Here is a 25,688-nt window from a genome sequence, read left to right as displayed (position 1 = left end):
ATCACTTTCCATCCCTTGGCCTTTTGTGGACGGTCAGAGCTGGCTTTTCGTTTTCCTCTCCTTTTGGGATTCTAGTTCTGTGCTTGGTAGAACTTAGGGGTCCCACATGGCTCATACTGTTTTCTCATTTTATTCTGGAATTATGGTGTGTATCTATTCTGCCTCTCCCATGCACATTTTGCAACACAGCTCTCTTGTCAACCTTTGAGGGCTGCTGTGGAGAGTAAATAAAGAAATAAGCAAACATCAACAAAAAGCACAATGTTCCTTGTAAACTGAGTCTCAACACTACCTGGGGTCGCATCAGTGCCAGGCCTGGGGGTCCCCAGAGCAGGACTGTCCTTACAAACTATGGGTCCTGGGGGTAAGGGCCTCTGTCAATCCTTTTTTTTTTTTTTTTTTAAGGTTCAGACTTTACATGGGAGAAGTTGTGCTGTTTTACCTAATAGTTTATGGAAGACAAAAAGGCAGTTGGATTTCAATGAGCTTTTCAAATAAATTTTTAGGATTAGAAAATTAAAACCACAGCATCACTTTGGGTATTTGAAAAATAGCTTCCTATCTGCATTCAGAACACTTCCGTTTATTTAGTGCACACAAATGCTCGCCATGATATGGACTCGGATGCCTTGACAGTACCTCCACACAAGAGTCCTACACGTGTAAACAGAACGCCTGTGAGCCATAGCTTCTTATTTTTCAGTAATAAAGTCTGGCATGCAGTGAGATGAGCTCTGGCGAGGGGGGCAGTAAATAGCCAATTTTTTTTTAAAACAAAATATTTATTTATTTATTTGAAAGTCAGAGTTACACAGAGAGAGGAGAGGCAGAGAGAGAGAGACACTGGTTCACTCCCCAACTGGCCGCAATGGCCGGAGCTGTGCCGATCTGAAGCCAGGAGCCAGGAGCCTCTTCCGGATTCCCCACGTGGGTGCAGGAGCCCAAGGACTTGGGCCATCTTCTGCTTTCCCAGGCCATAGCAGAGAGCTGGATCAGAAGTGGAGCAGCTGGGTCTCATCCCTATAAGGGATGCTGGCGCTGCAGGTGGTGGCTTTACTCACTACACCAAAGTGCTGGCCCCAGTAAATATCCTTTTATCGCATGAATACCTAACTGAGTATCCACTGCTGGCAGGGCTGTTGCAGGGGCTTCCCTGCTGACTCCCTCCTCATCTCTGCCCTCAAGGAGCTAGAAAAGGTGATGCACAGTTTTCCAACCCTTCCCCATCCTCCCCACTCTCTCCACTGATGTCTTATTAAATCAAGTTCCATGGGCCTGGCTCCTATCTTTCCCAGGAGACTTTTCAGTGCCCCATTTAAGCAGGCATCTTGCAGCTCTCAAATAGTTTAAGGTGAAGCTGGATCCTTGACGCATAACCAAACGGGCGCCCTGCCCGTCTGCTGTGGCAGGCGTGACAGAAGCAGTCGAAATCGCTCCGTGAGCTACGCAGGCGCATCAGATCTCACTTCCCGTGGCTGAGATCAGGGAGGGCTCACGGGGACACTGACTTCGAGCCGTGCCTTAGAAGACAGAGTTTGGAAAGGCAGAGGCAGACCACGTGGGAGCAACGGTTCTTTAGTGGCCAACTGGGGACCTGCACTCTGATCCAGAGCCGATGGGAAGTGACAGAGCCCAGGGCAAACCGTGTTCATTGCAAATGCCTGCCTCTGGTGGGGTGCAGCTGTCTTGCAAGTATCCCTGCAGAGATACAAAGTCAGGAGGAGAGGAGAGGCCAGAGCAACAGCCAGTGGGCCCGTGAGGTGCACAGCCCAGAACCAGGTGACGAGCACAGCGAGAGACTGAGGGAAGTTGAGCCCTTCTGGGAGCTCCTGCCCCTGGTTTCCTGTAGACACCCACACAGATCTTGAGGATTGAAGAAGTGTGCGCAATGCTGTCAGCAGTTTCACTTCCGACTGTCGCTGACTTCACGCCTGGGCAGGTGCGGGTGTCTTGCGTGCAGAAATCTACCTGGAGCTCCTGAAACCTCATTTCACTTTTGGTTCACTTCTCTGACATGCTCCTTCTACACAACACACACTTGCCAGCTGTCACATGATGGCTTCCCTTCAGAAGGGACTGCCCAGGACACAATCAGCTCACAAATCAGACCACTCCAGGCTGTGACCAGAACCTTTGCTCAACGGCCCTCAGAAGCATCCCTCCAGGATGATGCAAACGTGGCCTCCCTGTCCCCACTCCCCACCACATCCTCCCACCGCTGTTTGCATTGACCCACCCCCGCCAGGACTCTGAGTGCTCTGGGACCGTGCCCTCAGCACTCACCTCACTCCCTACTGCAGGCCCCTGAGGGTTGCCTAGACTCTGTGGTCCCAGCATCCGGCACAGGGTCACATGCTTGGCACTAGTGAGGAATCCTTAGCCACTTGTTAGACTCAGCTGATAACCGGAGGTAGGATGATTCATGCACCCATTTCCCTGTAGGCAAGGTTAGCACTTGGGATTTTTGAGACATTGGTTCTACTTTCTAGTTTCCTTTTGCCTCTCTTCCCTATTCAAGCCAGGATCCTTTCTCTTTGACCCTTGGGTCACCGAGGAAGGAGGTATTGTCTTTCTTTCTCTCTCTCTTTTTTTTTTTAAATTGTTTATTTATTTATTTGAGAGGTAGAGTTACAGACAGAGAGGGAGAGACAGAGAGAGAGAGCGAGAGCAAGAGAGAGATCTTCCATCCGCTGGTTCACTCCCCAAATGGCCACAAGGGCCAGAGCTGAGGTGATCGAAAGCCAGGAGCTTCTTCCGGGTCTCTCACGTGGGTGCAGGTGTCTAAGCACTTGGGCATCTCCCACTGCTTTCCCAGGTGCATTAGCAGGGAGCTGGATCAGAAGAGGAGCAGCCAGGACATGAACCAGCACCCACATGGGATGCCGGCACCAAGGGTTAAGGCTTAGCCTACTAAGCCACAGCAATGCCCCTAGGAGATGATTTCTATGTGGTTTCTGCAGGCTCTGCCAAGTTGCTCAGGCCTGACGGCCCTCCCTCTCCTGCCCGCGGGCAGTTTGTCCCTCAGTCTCGCCCTCCCTGAAGTGCCTGAGAGGAAAACAAGAGCTCCTCTCCTGTATCCTCCCCAGTTTCTTCGCTTTTCCCCTGTACTTGGTTTATCTCGTCTCTTTTGCTTCCTTTCTCCCCCCCAAACTATCGAATGTCTATCTTGACTTCATCAAAAGCAATTATGCTTTTAAGAAGCTCTCCTATTTGTACCGTTAGCTTATCTAAGCCAGTGAGCCTCACCTGAACACAACTGAATATATAAAGGACCGTCAAAAGTTTATGGAAAATATGCATTCTTTAAAAACTATGCATGGATTTCAAAATTGTTTTGCACCAAAGTAAACATCTTTTAGTTCCATTTTCCAGTGGACTTTTGGAAGCGCCCTTGTGCAGGTTTAAGAAGGCCTTCATTTGTCATGTGTGTTGGGGGGGTGCTCATGATTCCAGTGTCTGGCCTGGTGGAGTGCTAGACCTCAGAGCTGCTGCTGGCATGGATGAGCCCTGGAGACCGCAGGATCCTGGGAATTCCCCCCTGGCCCTCAGTAGTGGAAGTTCATCACTCCCCTCCCTGCTTCCTCTCTGTCCACAGGGATTCTACTGTAATTACTTAGGTAGAGTAGTGATTCTCAGCCCTGGCTCTACAGTAAAATTAACTGGGAAGGTTTTTCAAAAATGCCAATGCCATAGACAAAACAAGATGGCCATGAAAGTTGGTAATTAGTGAAACTGGATGATAGGTACTTGGGAACTTGTTGTACTGCCTTTCTCATTTTATACATGTTCAAAATGTTCCATAATAAAAAATAAAAGTAAACTTATGGGACCAGCATTGTAGTATGGCAGGTATAACTGCCGCCTGCAATGTTGGCATCCCACAAGGGTGCCAGTTCACGTCCTGGCTGCTCCACTTCTCATCCAGCTCCCTGCTAATGGCCTGGGAAAGGCAGCAGAAGATTGTTCAAGTGCTTAGGCCCCTGCAACCTATGTAGGAGACCTGGATGAATTTCCTGGCTCCTAGCTTCAGCCTGGCTCAGCACTGGTTACTGTGGCCATCTGGTGAATGGAACCAGTGGATGAAAGATCTCTCTCTCTCTTTTCTGTAACTTTGACTTTCAAATAAATAAAAATAAATTTTAAAAATAAATACATAAAATATATTTATTTATATAAGTAAATGCACATGCATATGAAATAGGAAAAATACCAATGATTGGACCCACAGCAAAGCAATTAAAACAGAAATTCGGGGTGGGGGGCTGAGTGGGGAATTTGAAGTTTTAAAAGCTTCCCTGGGATTCTGAGGTCTGTGTTGGTTATATGGGGATATGAAAATAACAGAACTGATTATAGTAGCTGCCACTGGACTGTGACCTTTTGATGAAATGCTGGATGTGGCCTCTGATTCCTGATCTGGATAATTGGCCAAATACTCCTGGTGTGGCTACCAAGGCTATATTCCACCTGGTCTATACTGAAGGATTTTGAAGTAATTTATAGACCACCAACATTAGCTCATGGTAGTTCTTTTTATTATTTTCCTACTAATGTGTGAGTTTCCAGAGAAAAAGCCCTGTCTTCTTAGTATTTACATTCTCAACACCTGGCACATGGCCAAACACCTTGCCATTATTAGCAAGTGTTTGTTAAACTGAGTTTTTAAAAAGCAGAAGAGTATGGGATGATATGAGTAGGCACTGGGTTAGATGGCCAAGGTTGCAATTTCTGCTCTGCCATTAGCTTCGTGTCTGTGAGAGTCCTGAATCCACTCAGGTCCGAGGCATCTCCCCCACTCTTCCCTGGCATCAGGAAAACAACAACACAGAGGCACCATGCACCTGGAGAGCCTCACCGTTCCCACAGTTTGTCCCAGCTGCAGATCAGGGAAACACCCTGTGCCTCCCGGGCCCTATCACTGCCCCAGCTATGAATCAGGCAGCTCCAGGGACTCCCTGTGTCAGGGACACCCTGTCTCATGGTATCTGGGATCCTCCCCAGCTGCTCCAGCCCACATCCCACAGTCCTTTGTTCAGCCGCTCCAACTTATCTCCCACCTATCTCCCTCCTCCCTAGACACAAGCTCCCTATAAAGCCCCAGCACTACACATGAGCCCTGAGCTCCTCACCCTCTGAGGCTGCTCCTGGCAGTTCTTCGCCCTAATAAAACTCTTTTTTTTTGCTCAGTGTGGCCTTGGTTGTCATTCTTGCTCGTGGTTGAAAACCCCAACAGTGTCATTGTCTGCTTACTTAACTGCTGGCCATCTCAGCTTGCTTGTAGGTAAAATGGCAAACAAAAACAATACCAAAAACCAACCAACCAACCAAACCAAAAAATCTTCTCATGAGGTTGTTGGGAGAATTCAATGAATGTGTGTCTACAAAATCACTTAAAACCACGCATGGCCTGAAACAGGTAAGGATGCAATGAGTTGCGGATTTTGTCGAGAGGGGTCTCAGAACAGTGGCTGGTACACAGTAGATCTCCAATAACAGCCTGCTGGGTGAGTGAAAAATCATTCTAGGTTTGCGATTGCTTGTCTCCAATTTTACCCATTTGCCTGTCCTCTCTCCATAAGAAACATGGCACAGAGCAGGTCTAGGATTAAACCTTACTTTGAGAGTCAACAGGAGTGACCTCAGGGTTGGGGTGGGTTGAATTTTAAGTACCAACCAGGAAGGAGGCCTTGAGTGGAAAAGTTGGGAGGGCTGAGGATTGCAAGAGAGAAGGGACATTTTCAGCTGAGTCAGTCGGACCCTCTTTGCTGCAAGGTGGGGAGACCACATTTTGGGCTGCCTTTCTCAGGCTATTCACTTGATCTGTACTGGACTCACCTAGATCTTCCCACCTCCACTCACTTAGACCTGGTTGGATGTTAGACCTTGAAGACAACAGAAGAAGGCAAAAGAAGAATCTATATTCAGATAAACACTGCCCTTAGTTCATTCTCAGGAGATTATTAAAGCTCGTGGTCACATGCCATACAGAATCAGAGTCAGGGAAAGCCAGCCCAAGCACAGGGCAGGTTTGCAAGTGCAAAGTAAACGGAGAATCAGCCGTGCTTTTCTCTAGTGGCTTTTGGGGAAATTCCCCTCACCTGACAACCCCAGGTTCCTGCTCTGACTCTCTGGGGCTGGTATCTATTGGACAGTTTATTTTAAAAGCACAATAATAATCATAATGACCCTTGATCAACTCAGTTGGAGCTAAGGATTTGTTTTGAGAAAAAGGAAGAGAGAAAGCCAAGGGAAAGGTGAAGATTCTCCTACAGAAGTTCCCGATTTCCAGGTTCAGCAGTAAGGAAGCCCTTCTCTGGAGATATCAGCAGGAGGCAGTGACACTTTTGGAGCTGGAGAATAAGTTGCGAGTGTCTTTGGAAGGCAGTATCTGACCCAAGCAAGAATGGGCTGGAAGGGAATCAACTGGAGGGAGAGACCAGTTCAGGGGTTGGTGTCAGCTCAGAGCCTTACAGAGGGAGCCAGGGAGGCAGGGCCAGCTCGCGGATGTATTTTAAAGAACCTGAGAGGTGCTGTTGGGTGTAATAAAGCCTTAGGGGGAAGATAGAATTGACTATTTTTAGCACCATGATGTTCTGAGTCACAAATGACTCAGGCCTCGAGGCCGGATGAAGCAAAAGAGGAACAATTTAGGGTAAGATGTTGACTTGGTTTGGATGGCTTGAGTGTGAGCTGCTGTGAGGACACTAAACGGACACATAATGCAAGCAGTGTGGCTTCCCAGACGAAAGGGTGCGCACTGAGGGTTAGCAGGAGCTCAGGGCCTTCAGAGAGGCATCGAAGGACTCAGCGCTGGGGTGTTCTTACACAGCCCTCCTCTAACGAGAAGTCAGCCCCCTCTGAGGAAGAGTCATGGGGTCTGGGCTGCTGTGATGGTCATCCTAGGCCTAGGGTTGCCCAGTAGTGAAGGCAGAGCAGGTGTTGGAAGCTCAAGGGAGTAGTCACTTTCAGAATGTCAGACCTGGGGCTGCTCAGCAAGGACAGCAAGGCAGAAGGGAAGATTTATGCTTCAAGGAAGTATCCTCGGTATGCAACCGCGTTTCTTACAGAAACTTAACATTACACTCTAACGCTGGCAGGTGAAACTTTAAAACAAGATGAACACACAAAGACCATCCCTGGCACTTAGGAGAAGACTTCAACCCCTCCTCTGAAGTCCAGCCTCTCTGTGCTCGGCTTTCCTTCCCGGCCTTTGTCTGCACCAATAGGATTAGTGTTTTTAATTTATTCAAGTTTTTATTTGCATTCTTACAATGGGTTATTCTGTGGAGGACACAGAGAAAGAGAAAGCATAACTGCTGTTTTTAAGGACCTCCCCCTGTGAGCATAGTAGTCTGGCATATAAGATGCCTTCAAAAGGTTCATGGGAAATATATGTTATCTTTTTATTACATCTTTTATTACTATTTTGAAGCTCCCTTCTACATGCAATAAGCTATTGGCCACCATCGAATGGCAGCAAAGACACTTTCTGATATGACATATGAGTGGCTATGCTTTTTTTTGGAGAATATAGAATTTTAAATGGACCCTGAATGAGAGGGAGAATTCTAGAATCAGAGAGCCTCAGAAGCAACAGCCCATTATGGTGCTAGTGACCACAGCACACCTTGAAGGGAAGGGGAAACTCTTTTCTGCCAAGGGCATTTGATTTTTATAAAATCATTCATGGGACACACAAAAAGATCAGTTTATCAGGCTGCTATAGATTTATTGGATTCGGAGTCCCACCTGAGGTTGCCTTAACAGGGTGTTATACAGCCCATGGGCCAGATGCTCCCCAGCTCTGCATGGCTTCAGCTCCCTAGGGGACATGACAGATAATTTCAGTCAGGCAGAGTTGGGCCAGATTGAAGACAGCTCAATTTAGAGAAGGTGTTTAGGTTGCAAGTTCTAGAAACCAGTTTGAATAGACTGATTTGTGAAAGCATAACACGGTGATCACATCCCAGATTCTGAAGTCAAAGGGCCTCATGTGAATCCTGACGTGTTAGCTGTAGAACCATGGGCAAGCTGCTTCATTTTCCTTGTCCCTCAGTTTCCTTGTATGTGAAATGAAACACAACATGGGAAAATGACATAAAATAATTCACAGAAAGTGATCAGAACTCTATGTGGCTCAGACTAATTGCCCAATGTCTTAGTACTTATTTGTTGCTAGGACAAAATAGTTATGCTGGGCAGTGTATAAAGGAAAGAGGTTTCTTTAGCTCAAGATTCTAGGGGCTGGAAAGTCCAAACAGCATGGTCCTGGTGTCAGGCAGGGGACTTCTTGGCTGCATTGTGCTGTGGTGGAGAAGTAGAAAGGAAAACAAACACACACAGAAGAGGCCAAGAATCGGGGGGGGGGGGTGGCCCCAATGTACAGTAACACCCTCTCTGGAACCAATACAGTTTCCCAAGGCCTGACCCATTCCCACAAGATGGGCTCAATCCACTCATGAAGTGGCACCCCATGACCTGATTCCCTTCCACTGGGCCCTCACTTTTAAAGGTTCCACCACCCCACTGAGGACCTTGCTTCCAAGACATGGACCTCTGGAACACAGTCAAGCCATATCCAATCTGCAGTCCTCAGGAGGCTTCATCTTTCTTTGTTGGTGAAGCTGATGATGATGACCATGATGATGATAAAGCAAAAAAGAATTCATTCATTTTTTCAAATATTTATTTACTTGAAAAGTAGAGCGAGCGAGAGAGAGAGAGAGAGAGAGAAGCAGAGAGAAAGAGATCTTCCATCCTCTAGTTCATTCCCTAAATGGCTTCAACAGCCAGATCTGGGCCAAGCTGAAGCCAGGAGCCGGGAACTCCGTCTTGGTCTCCCACCTCGGTGGTGAGGCCCAAGCACTTGGGCCATCTTTCACTGCCTTCCCAGGTGCATTTGTAAGAAGCTGGATAGAAGCCAAGCAGCCAGGACGCCAACCTGCCCTGTGATATGGGATTCCAGCTTCATGAGTCACAGCTTAACCTGCTGCACCACCCAATGCCAATCCTATAGGATTTATTATAGGAATTTATTATAGGAGCACAAGGGGGCCTTAGGGAACTCAAGGTCATAAATGCCACTAGGTTTCAATATGGGACTAGATCAGGAAAGCAAAACACCGTCAGGGATCCAGGCAGCATCTTCTGTTTCTGTTTCTCTTGGAGGTCTGCAGCATGTTTCTCTTCCCCATAGACCAATCTCTGTAGCTGCATTCTCATGGTAAACTACCGCTGCCCTCAGCTCCCGAGTTCACATGTAAATATTCCAGCCACCAGAGAATCCTGGTTGCTTCTTAGTCATGATTCAAACTTGCCAGAGGGAAATCTAACTTGTCCAGCTTGAGTCAGGTGTCTACTCCTGGTCCAATCAGTTGGAACTAAGGTCAAAGACATCCAGTACAATTGGGGCTGCCCATCTTGTAGATGAGGGTCAGCTGTCAGGGAAAGGGGATGACGTCTCAGCTCAAAAGACACCTCGAAATGTCTAGTGTCTGTAAGGTCACTCTAGCCTTCTGACCTGAGGAATGTGATTCTTAGCCATTGATTTTTTTCACTAAGAATTCCAAAGAAGACATCTGGTACATAACCACCAAGGTCTCAGGATCTGACAAAATGAGCATAATCTGCACTCCAGATTTTTATTAAGATAATGTTATGCAGAATTCCACTTCAAATTCATCTCCTGAAATAGACCTGGTAGTACATTCTAATGTACTAACCAACTATCTTTTCCTAAGATTTGTCTGTTCCCGTGACTCTACCCTTTTTAGGCAGTAGATGAGGAAGAATCTGGTGCCTCAAGGAGGAATGGCAAAGTAGAAGTAAAAACAAGAGTCAATTCAGATGTTTGGTTTTTGTTTTGTTTTGTTTTTTAAATGTTGTGAACAATATCTGGTCAAGAAATAAAATAGAGGCTAGTGTTGTGGCATAACAGATTAAATTCCTGCCTGTAATGCTGGCATCCCATATAGGCACTGGTTTGAGTCCTGGCTGCTCCACTTCTGATTCATCTCCCTGCTAATGCACCTGGGAAAGCAGTGGAAGATAGCCTAGCTCCTGGCTTTGGCCTGGCCCACCCTTGGCTATTGCAGCCACTTGGGGAGTGAACCAGCAGATGGAAAATCTCTGTTTCTGTCTCTCTCTGTAACTCTGAATTTCAAAGAAATAAGTAAACAAACCTAAAATAAAAATAAGAAATAAAATGATAAATATTAGAGTAGAAACAGAAAATAAAAAACTAGAAGTGATCAGTGAGCGTAGTCATTAAGATGCCGATTGAAATGCCAGTTGCATTCAATCTCTGGTCCTGGTTCCTGCTAATACAGACCCTTGAAGGCAGTGGTGATGGCTCAAGTCATTGAATTCCTGCCACTCAGTTGGGAGAACTGGATTGAGTTCCTGACTCCTAGCTTTAGCCAGGCCCAGCACTGGCATTTGTAATCACTTGGGAAGTGAACCAGTGGATAGAAGTGCCCTCTCTCTCTCTCTCTCTTTCTCATTTTGATCTCAAGTAGTTCACTGAAGAAATCAAAAGAGGAATCAAAAAATTTCTGGATACAACATATCAATACTTATGGGATATAGTAAAAGCAGTGTTAAGAAGAAAGTTTATAGCAATTGGTGTCTATATTAAGCAATTGGAAAGGCATCAAATAAATAAGCTATCAATGCATTGCAAGGATCTAGAAAAACAACAACAAATCAAATCCAAAATGAGTAGGAGAAAAGAAATAATTAAAATTATAGAGTATATCAACAAAATTGAAACAAAAAATACAAAAAATCAGCAAAATGAAGAGCTGGTTTTTTGAAAAACAAAAACAAAAACAAAATTGGCACACCACTGGCTCAACTAACCAAAAAAAGGAAAGACCCAAATAATGAAATTAGAGATGAAAAAGGAGGTATGACAACAGATACCACAGAAATAAAAAGAGTCATCAGAAAACTACAAAGAGCTGTACGCCAAAAAGCTGGGAAACCTAGTAGAAACAGATAGATTCCCGGACATATAAAACCTACATAAATTGGGCCATGAAGACACAGAAAACCTAACAGATCCATAACCAAGATGGAAATTGAATCAGCAATGAAGGCCCTCCAAACAAAAATAAGCTCAGGACTGGATGGCTTCACTGCTGGATTCTACCAGACGTTTAAAGAAGAACTAACTCCAATTCTTCTCAAGCTATTCAAAACAATTGAAAGGGAGAGAATCCTCCCAAATTCTTTCTATGAAGCCAGCATCACCTTAATTCCTAAACCCAAAAAAGCTGGAACTGAGACAGACCAATTTCCTCTTGAACATAGACATAAAATCCTCAAAAAAAAAAAAAAATTCTAGCTAATCGAATGCAACAACACATCGGAAAGATCATCCACCCGGACCAAGTGGGATTTATCCCTGGTATGCAGGGACAGTTCAACAAATCAATCAATGTGATACATCACATTAAAAATTGAAGAACAAAAACCATGTGAGTATTTCAATAGATGCAGAGAAAGCGTTTGATGGAATATAACACCCTTTCATGATGAAAGCTCTGGGCAAATTTGGTATGGAGGGAACATTCCTCAGCATAGTCAAGGCAATTTATGACAAACCCATGGCCAGCATCCTATTGAATAGGGAAAAATTGGAAGCGTTCCCAACTGAGATTCTGAACCAGACAAGGATGCCTACTGTCACCAATGCTACTCAAATAGTCCTGGATGTTTTAGCCAGAGCCATTAGGCAAGAAAAAGAAACCAAAGGGATACAAATTGGGAAAGATGAAGTTGAACTATTCCTACTTGCAGATGACAGGATTCCACATATGGAGGTTCCAAAAGACTTCACAAAAAGACTGCTGGAACTCAAAGCAGAGTTTGGTAAAGTCATAGGATATAAAATCAATACAAAAAACCAACAGCCTTTGTATACACAGACAATGCCAAGGCTGAGAAAGAACTTCTATCCCATTCACAATAGCTACAAAAAACGTCAAATACCTTGGCATAGATTTAACCAGGGATGTCAAAGATCTCTATGATGAGAATTACAAAGCATTGAAGAGAGAAATAGAGGGAGATACAAAAGAATGGAGGGATCTTCCATGTTCATGGATTGGAGGAATCAATATCATAAGAGTGTCCATGCTTCCAAAAACAATTTGCTGACTCATTGCAATGGCAATCAAGATACCAAAGACATTCTCAGATTTAGAGGAAATGATATTGAAGTTTATGTGGAGGCTATGTGAGACCTGGAATAGCTAAAGCAATCTTGTATGGCAAGAACAGGGATGGAGGCATCACAATGCCAGATTTCAAGACATACTACAGGGCAGTTGTAGTCAAGCAGCCTGGTACCGTTACAAAAGTGGATGTATAAATCAATGGAACAGAATAGCCGTAAATCAATCCAAGCATCTACAACCAACTTATATTTGACAAAGGAGCTGACATCAATCCCTGGAGCAAGGACAGTCTCTTCAACAAATGGTGCTGGGAAAATTGGATTTCCGCATCCAGAAGTGTGAAGCAAGACCCCTACCTTACACCTTGCACAAAAATTCACCCAAAATGGGTTAAAGACCTAAATCTATGACCTGATACCATAAAAATATTAGAGAACATTGGGGAAACCCTGCAAGATATTGGCATAGGCAAAGACTTTTTGGAAAAGATCCTAGAGGCACAAGCAATCAAAGTCAAAATCACAAATGGGATTGTATCAAATTGAGAAACTTCTATACTGCAAAAGAGACATTCAGGAAAGTGAAGAAGCAACCCACAGAATGGAAGAAATTATTTGCAAACTATTTAACTGATAAAGGATTTATGAGCAGAATATGTAAAGAGATCAAGAAACTCCACAACAATGAAACAAACAATCCAGTGAAGAAATGGGCAAAGGACTTGGACAGACATTTTTCAAGGGGGGAAATCCAAGTAGTCAACAGACACATGGGAAGATGCTCAGAATTGCTAGGTATCAGGGAAATTTAAATCAAGGCCATGGTGAGGTTTCACTTCATCCTACTTAGAACGGCTTTCATACAGAAATCAACAGACAACAAATGCTGGTGAGGATGTGGGGAAGGGAGTATCCTAGTCCACTGTTTGTGGGAATGTGAACTGGTGAAGCCACTATGGAGGGCATTGTGGAGATACCTCAGAAATCTGAATATAGACCTACCATATGACCCAGCCATCCCACTCCTGGGAATTAATCCAGGAGAAATGAAATCAGAGTATGAAAGAGTTGTCTGCACCCCCATGTTTATTGCAGCTCCATTTACATAGCTAAGACATGGAATCAGCCCAGGTGCCCTCAACTGAAGACTGGATGAAGAAATTATTGGATATGTAAACTATGGAATACTCACAGCTGTAAAAAAAAAATGAAATCCAGTCATTTACAACAAAATGAATGAGTCTGGAAAGCATCATACTTGGTGAAATGGGCCAGTCCCAAAGGGACAAATACGACATGTTCTCCCTGACCTGTGATAACTAATGGAGCAACTCAGAGGCAATTCTGTAGAAGTGAAATTGACACTTTGAGAGGCAATGACTGGAACAGTTCTTGACTTGACTGTTGAAGAGCAGTTGTTTTTTTTTTAATATACTATTTGTTGAACTCTTTACTTAACATAGAGTTAGACATATATGTATAAAGTTGATTGAAAATAGATCTCAGTAAAAAAAAAATTAGAGTGGGAATAAGAGAGGGAGGAGGAAGAGGGATTGGGAGTACGGGTGGGAAGGTGGGAATGGTGGGAAGAATCACCATGTTCCTAAAGTTGTAATTATGAAGTGTATGGTATTTGTAACTGTAAAGCTGTATAGTTCTACATACATTCCTACAGACTTACTTCTAAGGGAACAGTTTAAAAACTTGCAATGGGACCCCAAATCCCCTTAAGCTGGGTAGTAAAAATACCATCTTAAGTGTTAAAGTGGTCATATGTATAGGATTAAGTATCTGGCAATAATAACAGATAGAATTAAAAGGGAGGGAGTACTCCAACAGGGGAAGCAGTCCACACAGCAGACTCAGCAGATTCATAGAATGACGATCACTTTAAACAGCACTCTGACCTCAGAATCAGACTTAAGGCATTCTGATATGGCTGAAAATCTCACAAGAGCATTTCAGGCATGGAAAACCAATATACTGCGGCAAAAATGTCCTACATGAAGGACCTCGGTGGGTGAGACACTAATGTAAAGAAGTGGTCATCAAAGAAGGAGGTATTTTTCTCTGAAGGGAGGAGAGAATTTCCACTTTGTTTATGGCCTTGTCTAAATACTGATGGAGTTTGTTAATTCAAAAGGCTTCCATAGCCTAGGCAGTTCATGTCAACAGCTTCAGGTGGTCACTGACATCATACATAAGAGTGTTAATTGTTAAATTAACAACAAGAGGGCCAGTGCCGCTGCTCACTAGGCTAATTCTCCACCTGCGGCACCAGCACTTGGGGTTCTTGTCCCAGTTGGGGCGCCGGATTCTGTCCTGGTTGCTCCTCTTCCAGTCCAGCTCTCTGCTGTGGTCCAGGAAGGCAGTGGAGGATGGCCCAAGTGCTTGGGCCCTGCACCTGCATGGGAGACCAGGAGGAAGCACCTGGCTCCTGGCTCGGATCTGCGTAGCTCTGGCCGTAGTGGCCATTTGGGGGTGAACCAATGGAAGGAAGACTTTTCTCTCTGTCTCTCTCTCTCACTGTCTAACTCTGCCTGTCAAAAAAAAAAAAAAAAAAAAAAAAAAAAGGTGTAAGCCAAAATGTCTGAAGATGGGGAGGAAGGCAAGCTCAGGTAGTTTGTGCTTGACACCTTTAAAAAAAAAAAAAATAAATTAACAACAAGAGTCACTGTGCACTGACTTCCCATGCAGGTCCTCTGTCCTCAAAGAGTTGTATTATAATTATGTCTAAGTTCTTGCAAAAGATGCATCATTTTTGGGTGCTTCTTTAAAGTTAATTAAAGTTTCTAAAAAAAAAAAAAAAGAAGTGAAGTTTTGTTTTGTTTCCATGCAACTTGTTGAACGCTTTACTTGGAATAGAGTTGGTCTTCTGTGTATAAAGTTAATCAAAAATGAATCTTAGTGGAGAATGGGATTGGGAATGGGAGAGGAAGGAGAAGGAGGCGTGGGAGAGTGGGTGGGAGGGCAGATATGGTGGGAAGAATCACTATATTCCTAAAGTTGTGCTTATGAAATGCATGAAGTCTGTATTCCTTATATAAAAGGCTTGTTTGGGGGGAAAATACATTTACAAAAAGGAAGAAAGAAAAAGCAGAAGACTTAAGTTAGTAAAATCAGGAATGAAAGATGAGACATTAGGACTGACCTTATAGAAATAAAAAGAATTATAAAAATACCATTGGGGACCAGCTTTGTGGCACATGGGTTAAGCTCTCACCTGCAATGCTGGCCTCCAATGTGGATGCCAGTTCAATCCTGGCTGCTCCAATTCTGATCCAATTCCCTACTACTGTGCCTGGAAAAGCAGTAGAAGATGGCACAAGTCCCTGGACCCTTGCCACCGATGTGGGAGACATGGATTTAGTTCCAGGTTCCCGGCTTCAGACATTTAGGGAGTGAACCAGTGTATGAAAAGATCTCTCTTTCTCTGTCTCTCTCTACCTCTCTCTCCGTCACTCTTTCAAATAAATAAACCAATGTTTTTAAAAAAAACCATGCACAAATGTGTGCCAACAAAATAGGCAGCTTAGATAAAGTGGACACATTTCTAAAAAGGCACAAACTAGAGAAACGGACTCAAGAGAAAAAAATCTGTGTAGAGCTGAACCCAGCTGAAAGATTAAATGAGTGAAAAACTACACACAAGGAAAAGCCAATGCTGAGATGGCTTCACTAGTGAATTATATCAGTAAATTAAGCCTTGGAAGTGAAAATATGCCATGGGATTACTTAGTTACTCATTTCCTAACAAATATTTGAGTATCTACTGTGTGCTAAGTGCTAGTTTTATGACAAAAAAACAAGAGAAAGTCTTTGGCAGCCAAGGAGAGATTTATAGACAAGGCGCATTTTGTGAACCACAGGCAAAAAATGCTGCTGTGAACTCATGGGGTCCTTATTCCAGGGTTACACAGAGGGCTGGGTATGTGTGCCAATTAACTGCTTCCCTAATAGCAATCACCTCCAACCACACTCATGTCTCCTCTCTCATCTCCCCTGCTCTCCTGTCTTCCTCGTTTTCTCTGTTTGTTGGAGCAGGCAGCCCCGCTCTTCACAATGAGTATGCATATCCTCTTCACCACTGCCCTCTCTGTAGTCCCTAGACAATGGCACAGCTGAAGGCCACAGCCACGAGAAGGCTTTCCTGTGGTGTCCTCCAGGTGCAGACCACCAGACGTCAGAGGATGCTGGCAAGTGGTTTTCTCCCTCATCAACCCCTCCCAGTCTCTCCCTGGCACCTTGGGCTCGCGATGTTGTAGAGAGTGTTCCCACAATGCTGCTGGAGATGGGGTCCCTCCAGCCTGTCACCGTGCTGCACCTGTCGGGCCAAGACCCCATCAGCATCTGTGATGAAAAGGGCTGAGAAGCACGAATCATCATTTGCCTGAAAATCAAGTGGTGCTTTTCATGGGAAACTTCTCTGGAGTCTGAGTATTTTCTCCAAGAAACACCTGCACTCTCCCCAAGACCCTGCAGCCTTGTTCTCGCCTTTTAACAACCTTTTCTTCCTTAGCCAACCTACTCTGCACACATTGGCTGAACAATCACATGGGATCCACACTTGGAAAGGCCTGTGCTTGGTTTCGTTTTCTGCTGACATCATCTTGAAATTCTTAATATTTTTTTTAAACAAAGAAGCCCATATTTCATTTTGCATTGAACTCTGCAAATTATGTAGCCAGTCCTGTGGGGTTTTATCACGGGTCTTTTAGGGGGGACTCCCCTGGACACAGTTTGAGAGAGTCTTGTTTCTGAACCTGGTAGAGTGGGGGTGAATCACCTGGCTACAGGACCACACAGATGACATTTGAATCCTGGTTCCTTTACTTACTAGTCTTGGGATTTTGAAGGTTCCTCAGAGTCTCAACTCTCTATTTGTGAAGTGGAAATAATTATAGCGTATATCTCATAGGCTCACTGAAAGGATAGAATTTGCATATATTAACATATGCAGAATGCTCAGAATGGTGCCTGTAACATAGTACCAAGCCATGCAATGGTAGCTGTTTTGGTTGTGTGGATATTCCAGGGTCCAATTGCTTTGCATCTTGCAGCAGTGTGCTTTGCACTTGGAGGTGAATCTGACTATGGAATTGGAGACATTCTGTAATAGTCTCTGGGAGAGATCTCAGCAGGGTGTTGGGAGCAGTGCAGATGCTGAGGGGAGACCCAGGTTCTGCCTTTGCCCAGCTAGCAAGCAGACTTCCTTGTTAGCTCTCTCTTGTTCCTAACTCCACAGATACCCACCCACAGGAAGCCAGGTTTCCCACCACGTGGGCCATGGGGCACAGGACAAGAGGATTTTAGGTACCACACAGACCCAGCGTAAACAGAACGGAATCTCGCAGTGAGACAGGTATGCCTGTTGTGTATTCTTTTATCTACTGATCACACAGAGAAGAATGCCTCCTTTCAAGGTTGACAAGTTTTTAACATCTCCAACACACTTGCTAATCTAAGGAAAAGACAGGCCTGGGGCTCAGAGACTTCATCAGGCCTCACCATCTAGCTGGACTTGTTTTTTATTTTTATTTTTATTTTTATTTTTATTTTTATTTTTATTTAGACTTGGGCCATCTTCTACTGCTTTCCCAGGCCATAGCAGAAATCTGGATCAGAAGTGGAGCAGCCAGGTCTCGAACTGGTGCCCATATGGGATGCCAGTGCTTCAGGCCAGGGCGTTAACCCACTGTGCCACAGCACTGGTCCCATCTAGCTGGACTTGTAAACATTGTTCTGTCCACCTTGTATTTCTTTCTAGGATTAATTTATGCTCCGGGAAACTGGTTTTCCATTTAAGGTCATGATCCAAAGTTTCTGAGGGGGAGCAAAATAACACAGAGTCTAAAGGGGCTTTAAAATCAGAAGATATTCATGAAGACCCACAAAAGCTAAAAAAAGGAAAGTACGAGGACAGCCGCGTCAGCTTACGTGACCCCCATCTGGCTTCAGCACCTCACAGCATCATTTTGCTCACGGAAGTGAGATTCCTACACACGTGGAAGGGAAGCAAGGAGCAACAGGGAAAACCAAGGAAGAAGAAGGCTGAGCGGCCAGCTGCCAGGAGAGCAGTGACAACAACAGGAAGTACAGCTCGATATAGCTCAGGGCAAGGCCTCTCTAGAGAGTTCTCGCTGGGAACGCAGTCCAAGAGGGAGTAGCAGAAGGAGGGGCTTGGGATTTTGAAAAAAATAAATAAATACATAAGAAGAAATCGCAAGCCTACATACGGGGGGACACGTGGCTTCTGCAGGCATGTTATTCTCACATTGCGTCATCTGTCCTTTGGTTGCATTTGTACAGCCTGGACAAAGGCTGAGACTCTGTCTCCTGGCGCCGGGGGTGACTTGGCCCAGATGGAGTAACTGTAGCCTGCTGCTGACATCATTCCTCCTGCCTCTGTTGCACAGAGTCAATCAGCGAGTCAGCAGTTTCCTTTTAGAGAATGTTTACTTAAGTTAAAAAAAAAAGCCATAAAGAGTGGAAGCCTCCAAGGGGAGCCCAGATGAGGACAGTGTCGAGGGATGTGCCATCTCTCTGCGCCCCATCGCCATCCACTCTGCGCCCTTCCTGGTCTAGCAGGGAGCGCCAGCAGGAGGCTGAGTAAAGCCAGAGAAACCGGGTTCCTGGCTCCCTCCCTGCAGGTTGCAGCCTCCGCCTCTGCCTCTCACGCTGACTGCAGGTCCACGGCCCCACCGCCTCAGGCTCCAGGGGCCCCTCTTGCCTGGCCTCAGGAGGGGGAGGGCAGCAGCCCCTACTGCCTCAGCCGCCCAGGGAACCTTTCTTGTATTCAGTTCTCCTCCTGCAACTACCCAATTTGAGCACACCCCCTCTGTTTTTTGCTGAACTCTGGCAGATACAGATTAGTTCAGGAATGCACCAAGAAAATCCTCCTATTGTCCCCAGCGCTTCCAGAAAGCCAGAGAAGGCAATGGTAGGGGGTAGTGAACGGGGCCATCATCCTGTTCTCCTGCCATCCGTTCTGTTGGTCCAGAAACTTCTTTTCAGCTGTCATTTTAATACAGATAATTTCATTCTACTGCATTCTCCAATCCTACAGGCTATAAGTCTCATTTTTTTGGTATGAAGCATAATATTCTGTTCCAATAAAAAAACAATTAAATGACTCAGATATTCCATAAAGTTTTATTAAAAATGTTCTGTGACCGTTTCTCTGGATGCCTAGGACAGATGCCCTTGGACAGGAGGCGAAATGGTATCTGCGTTAGGCTTTTCACTCTGGCAGTAGGGATCGGGTTCTGTAAAATGAGTCATCCCCTCCCCCCCCAACCACCACCATGGTAGCTACATGTGGGGAAAATATCCAAGACTGTGGCCTTCCTCTTTGGAACGAGCAGTCAGGAATAAGGCGTGCATGCGTGTGTGTGCGCACACACACACACACACACACTGTCCTGCGTAGGGGGTGGGGGGAACAAATCCAGGGAGCTGTGTCCTGCTCAGGCTTCTTCTATACACAGGCTATTTTCAGGGCATGAGAAACAGCCACACTGGCTTGCAAGGTCACTGGCTCAGGTAAGCAGACAGTCTTTTTACTGCAAGAGAAGATAAACAAGAGGGCAGGTTCTTGGGTGCTGGGGAGAGAGGGCTGGGAATTGCATGACTCTTGTGTTTCTGTGATGTCTGCTCCCACAGAGTCTCTTCCTGCCATCAAGTGCCCAGGGCTGGGCAGACTGACACCAGCGCCTGCTGGTGGGAGGGCACAGGGGGTGTGGAGTTCCTAGCCACAGTTCCTAGTCGTGAATGTGACCAGTGGAAGATACATTGGAAGTAGGGGCCCAGGAGGAGAAAACATGCAGTGAGGAAGCGGGATCTTAGCTAGAAACCTAATCTATAAAGCAGGTTAAGTGGAGGGTCTTGCACTGAAGCGGGGCAGCGGGGAGTTGGTGTGAGGAGTTGAGGCCCTCCCTCTTTGGCTTCCTTCCTGACATCCCCAACCCTAGGTGGCCCTGCAAGAGGCCCAGGAAAACCCTGGGTCTTCATCATCTCTCCTAGGACCTAGGGAGAGATGCCACGCGGGCGAGCGGCACGCCTCTGGGTCCGGAACAGCCATTGAGTGTGTGCGAGTGCTGGAGCTCACCTGTCGTGCACAGGTAGAAGGGACGTGCAGAAGCTCCCGACGATGGTAGTGGTCCGGTCTTTTTTCCACATCCGGCTGGAAGTCTGAAACTTGAGCTTCACCTGGTTTATCTGGCACGATGGGTAGGGGTAGGCTATGATTCCCTTCCCCTGGGATTGATGCTTAGGTCTACAAGGGAAGAGGAAGAGGAAAGTCAGTGACTGTAGCCCGCTGTGCCTATGTGAGCCCTTCGGCTGCCCTTTGGCTGCCGATAGCACTGGTTGGCTGCCGTGTGTGAGGAGTTAGGTCCCCTGGAGCTAGGGACCACAGTTCGTCATGTCACCCTCTCCAGTCCCTCTGCCCACACAGCCACAGCTCTGCACGTGACCCAGAAAACAGGTTTTGATTTTGGGGAAGAAACAAATGGACTCTGCAGCAAAACAGTAGCTCTTGGAGGTGCCTGTCTGGAAACCTGTCACTCGTATCTGGAAACCCGTCTTGCATTCTTGGATTTTTTCACATTCACATCCCATTATCTGGAAGTAGAAGCACTCTTTCAAGACCTCTCAGTTCCAAGAGCGTGGTGTGAGAGGCTGGTATTGTGGCACACAAGGTAAGCCTCCACTTAACAGTGCAACACCGGCTGCTCCATTTCTGATCCAGCTTCCTGCTACTGTGTTTGGGAGGACAGCAAAAGATGGCCCAAGATCTTGGGGCCCTGCCATCCATGTGGGAGACCAGGATGGAGTTCATGGCTTCTGACTTCAGTCTTGGCCCTGACCCACCCATTGCTGCCATTTGGGGAGTGAACCAACGGATGGAAGATCCCTCGATACCTACCCCTACCTCTCTCCCCCAACCCTTTCTTCTCCCTCTTTCTCTTTCACTCTACCTTTCAAATAGATAATAACTATTTTGAAAAAGAATCTGGCGTGAAGACTGTTTCCCTGCTTTAGGCTAGACATGAATGTGTGGACAGGGATCAGCACCAAGCCTGATCTTGAAGCCAAACAGCTGGAATGGACCCCAGGTTGTACTTCCTCCAGCTGTGTGGCTTTGGGCAATGTACCCAACCCAGTAAGGTAACTGTGGAGACACACAGCCTGGTGTATACATCCGGAGAGCTTGAACAGTGGGGTGTGCGTGGTACACACTGACCTCAGCCTAGAGGTTCAGAGTGAAGACAGAATCCAGGTCTCTCTAAACCCACCCTCTTGGCTTTGTCTCAGCTTCCTCCTCAGTTTCCAAGATCCAGGCACCACTTTGGACAGAGACAAAGATGAGGAAGGCATAGAAGACAGAGGTGAGGCAAGGATTGCGGGAGGAGTATGACGTAACCTACCTAGCAAGGTACTTCTGAAAGGACTGTGGGATCCTGGACAGAGACAAGAAATGGGGACACCCTGTGCCCATCAACAGGCTGAGCACAAGGCATGGCTGTCCTGGCAGAGCCCTGAGGGTATCATGTTGGGGAGTCCATGTAGGGCAGGAGAAAAGGAGGTGTCCCTTGGGCCCTGACCTCTGTGACCCTCTCTTCTCCTCCCTGGGCTCTGAGGCAGCAGTGGCTTTGAGAAAGAGGGACCCCGCCGTTCCCTCACTACTGCTTAACAGGCTGGGCCCATTCTTGTCAAGCCACTTTCCCTTTTCTTTCTGGTCTGTGCAGTGTGGCAAGTCCTCTTTGTTGCTTTTTACTCCAGGGTTAGTCATACACTGTGATTTTTCCTTCCAGGGAAGATCCTGAATAACTTAGTTTAAAAGCTCTTCCTCCCCACACACCCTCCTTCTCATAAGTGTTTTGAAATATGTCAGAGGGAAAAAATAAGATGATTCCTTTAGAGAAACTGCCTGGGTCACGGAGCTTGTAACACATGAGGGATATGAAATCTGCTTTAAGTGAGTGGTTTGGGGACTTGGCTGGGGTAAATCCTCTAACTAGAAGGAAATCTTGGGGTTTCACAAGGTTGCAGATAGGAGGGAAGAGCCTTTACCCTTCTGCCACCCCCAAGTTCTAATCTGTAAGATGAAAACTCAAGGAACTTCCTTTTTATGGACTTGTAATAGTCTACTGTATGGATTTACAGTCATGCATTGCTCAGTGATGGGGATTCATTTTAGGAAGTGTGTTATTATTTTGAAATGCAGATGTAATATACATATAAACACTGAAAAAAAACCTCAAGGAACTGAAGATAGAATCTAATCCAGTTGGGGTGGCCTTCTTCACAGGAGTCAGGTGCATCTCCCGTGGGAGGGGCAGGCGCTGATCTGGGAGCTTTCAGCTGCTGAGTCCATATCCAGTTGAGGTTCTTTTGCCCTCTCACTTCAAGGCTGCTCCCCCCAGCTCCCATGCCCGAGCTCCTCCAACAAGGGAAGGAAATGTCAAACCCTAGTTCCAGGTACCTGAACCACTCAGCATCAGGTCCTCCTGGCCACTAGTTTGGTCCTTGCCTTGCACTCATTTGCTACCTGGCCTCGCGCCTTGGGTTCTGATCGGGTCACTACTCTAGGTTGTCCCTTGCCAGGAATAGGGGCTTTTCAAGGTTTAGGCCAACCCTCCCCCAGTTTAGTGACTGAGGCCCTCCCATCTGCTGGCACCCCTGATGGCCCTTGCCTGGGTTCCTGAGCACTGGATCCTGTCCAGGACCTGACTGCTATGTCCTAACCCCTGTGGAGACACCCTTTCCCTCTGCCTACCTGCCACATGTGCTACCATCTGAATACATTGTGCTTGGGCCCAGTACTGACCCACCCCTGGGACAGCTCACCCATACATGTCTTGAGTGGATCTATAGTGCTGCCCCCAGGCTGGTTGGCGGGACCTGTGTGTTAGCAATCACACAGTGCCTGACCTGGGATGTCCCAGTGTGTCTACAGGGAAAATGACAAGGGCAGCTGCTGCTAAGGAGAGAGGTGAGCCACAGGGGACACTTGCGTACATGGTGATCTTGACGGACGAGGTGACATTGCTGCCGAGGAAGGTGACCTCTATGCTGGTGTCTTTTTTTCTTGGCTCCTGCAAGTAAAACTCCACGAGACTGTGATGCACTAGGAAATCAAAGCACAACAGAGACTGGGCCACAGGGCAGAGGAGGGGCATTGGGCAAAAAGCCCCAGCGAGCACAGTGTGGGTGGTGATGGGCTGCACTTCTCAGCAGCTGTGTGCCCTGGAGCACATCACCCATCTTCTGAGCTGCTCAGCTCCTCACGTGTCAACCAAAGAGGACCACAGGAGACACCCTCAGGTCTGAATGGATTATTACACAAAGGCATTAGGATGAGCACCATGCCAGGAAGCATTCAGTAAGTGTTCATTTTTAGTATTTATTGCAATGCTAGAATGTCCCCCCCCACACACACACACCCCATTTGGTAACCTTATCGTGATGGTATGAGCTTAAAAGAAGCAAAAACGATCTGTCACATATCACTATTGTTTGAATGTTTGTGTCTCCTCCAAACTTCACGTTTAGACATAATCCCTGGTGCATCAGGATGAGGTGGGGCCTCTGCAGGAAGTGTTTAAGTCCATGAGGGCTCTGTCCTTGTGAATGGAGGCCCTTTTGCATCCTTTCAGTTTCTTTTTTAAAGGAATTTATTTAAGAGGGAGAGAGAGAGAGAGAGAGAGAGAGAGAGAGAGAGAGAGAGAGCTTCTATTCCCTGAGTCACTCTCCCAAATGCCTGCAACAGCCAGGGCTGGCCAGGAAGAAACCAGGAGTCCAGAACTCAATGCAGATCTCCCGTGTGGGGAGCAGGGACCCAAATATTTGAGCCATCTCCTGCTGCCTCCCAGGGTCTGCATTAGCTGGAAGCAGAGCTGGGATTCATACACTGATACACAGGAGACTAAGCCTCTGCCTGCAGCGCCAGCATGTGGGTGCTGATTCGTGTCCCAGCTGTTCCTCTTCAGATCCAGCTGTTTATGCCTGGGAAAGCAACAGTGGATGGCCCAAAGTGCTTGGGCCCCTGCACCTGTGTCAGAGACCCTGAAGAAGCTCCTGCCTTCAGATTGGCTCAGCTTCAGTCGATGCAGCCATCTGGGGAGTGAACTAGCAAATGGAAGACATTTCTCTCTGCTTCTCCCTCTCTCTGTAACTCTACCTCTCAAATAAATAAATAAAATCATTTTAGAAGAATAAGAGGAGGAGAAAGAAGAAGAAGGGAGACCAGAGGAGGAGTGGAGGCAGCAGAGGGTAGGGAGAATCTTGATTCCGGAGTCAGAAGACCTGGCATTGAAGTCTAAAGGACCCCTCTCTCTTCTGCTAAGGGTTGACCAAGGTAAGGGAATTATTTCTCATTGGGTTTCAGTCCTGGAGCTCCAATCACTGTGCTGGGGACTTGCTGTTTGCTCCTTTATCCTCACAACTGATTCTCCATTTGTTCCCTTTTTCCACATAAGGATATAGAGGTTCAGAGAGGCTTGGTCACTTGCTCCTGATCGCACAGCTGGTAAACAAGGAAGCCAAGATTCAAATCCAAGTATGTGTGAGCCCAGTGACTGAGCTCTGAGCTCCATAGTACATTGCTGGCACTAGGAAGATGCCACAAAGATCCTTGCACTCTTTCTCTGAAGGGAGGAGAGAACCTCCACTTTGACTATGACCGTGTCTAAACAAGATAAGAGTCGGAGAACTCAAGGGGCTTCCATAGCCTTGGAAACTCATGACTGGTGCATAGGGAGATTACTGATGCCATAAACAGGAGTGTCAATTTGTAAAGTCAACAACAGGAGTCACTGTGCACTTACTCCTCATGTAGGATCTCTGTCCTTAATGTGCTGTACACTGAGGCTTAATGCTATAACGAGTACTCAAACAGTATATTTCACTTTGTGTTTCTATGGGGGTGCAAACGATTGAAATCTTTACTTAATGTACACTAAACTGATCTTCTGTAAAAAAAAAAAAAAAGAAATTATCAATTCCCAACTTGACTCTCACTGGGATTAAACATGACAATAGGTCTGATCTGATTTCATCATCATTTAAAAAAATCATCTATTATTTTTCACTTTATGTTTCTGTGTGGGAGCAAACTGTTGAAATCCTTACTTAAGGTATACTAAGCTGATCTTCTGTATATTAAGATAATCGAAAATGAATCTTGATGTGAATGGAAGGGGAGAGGGAGTGGGAAAGGGGAGGGTTGTGGGTGGGAGGGATGGTATGGGGGGGAAGCCATTGTAACCCATGAGTCGTACTTTGGAAATTTATATTCATTAAATAAAAGATAAAAAAAAAAAAATCTCAAAAAAAAAAAAAAAAGATCCTTGCACTAATCCCACTCAAGCAGATCAGAAAATCAGTTACAATGAAGGTGGCCATATAATTTGTTATCCAAGCCCGTATACTTTTTCCTGTCCCCCCAAAAGCCAACAGAACCCCATATAGATCTGGAAGTACATCTAGTTAAAATGCTTGTGGC

General features: G+C 46.1%; 2 protein-coding genes and 1 long non-coding RNA gene across 4 annotated transcripts in view; 2 read left to right on the top strand and 1 right to left on the bottom strand.

The window, feature by feature from the left end:
- Nucleotides 1–18,417, top strand: part of POPDC2 (popeye domain cAMP effector 2) — a 43,865-nt gene extending 25,448 nt beyond the window's left edge. Inside the window, exon 4 of the mRNA XM_089331751.1 lies at nucleotides 16,284–18,417. The gene's annotated coding sequence lies outside the window, so the exon portion shown is untranslated. The remainder of the gene's footprint in view (nucleotides 1–16,283) is intronic.
- Nucleotides 18,418–19,310: 893 nt separating this feature from the next.
- The window catches only part of PLA1A (phospholipase A1 member A), a 33,041-nt gene continuing 26,663 nt past the window's right edge, over nucleotides 19,311–25,688 (bottom strand). For both annotated transcript variants that reach the window (XM_008266881.5, XM_089331750.1), the window contains 3 exons: nucleotides 23,204–23,312; nucleotides 20,289–20,456; nucleotides 19,311–19,743 (listed from right to left, as the gene is read on the bottom strand). In XM_008266881.5, coding sequence (XP_008265103.2) covers nucleotides 19,659–19,743; nucleotides 20,289–20,456; nucleotides 23,204–23,312 — 362 coding nt within the window. In that variant the 3' untranslated portion in view covers nucleotides 19,311–19,658. The remainder of the gene's footprint in view (nucleotides 19,744–20,288; nucleotides 20,457–23,203; nucleotides 23,313–25,688) is intronic.
- Nucleotides 19,586–25,231, top strand: LOC138849290 (uncharacterized). The gene is made up of 3 exons (XR_016233123.1): nucleotides 19,586–19,723; nucleotides 20,204–24,542; nucleotides 24,664–25,231. It is a non-coding gene; the product is annotated as an uncharacterized LOC138849290 (long non-coding RNA).

Source organism: Oryctolagus cuniculus, chromosome 4, assembly GCF_051225735.1.
Source record: "Oryctolagus cuniculus isolate XC-2025 breed Fujian yellow rabbit chromosome 4, ASM5122573v1, whole genome shotgun sequence".
Lineage (NCBI taxonomy): Eukaryota > Metazoa > Chordata > Mammalia > Lagomorpha > Leporidae > Oryctolagus > Oryctolagus cuniculus.
This window is presented reverse-complemented; position numbering and strand designations above follow the sequence as displayed.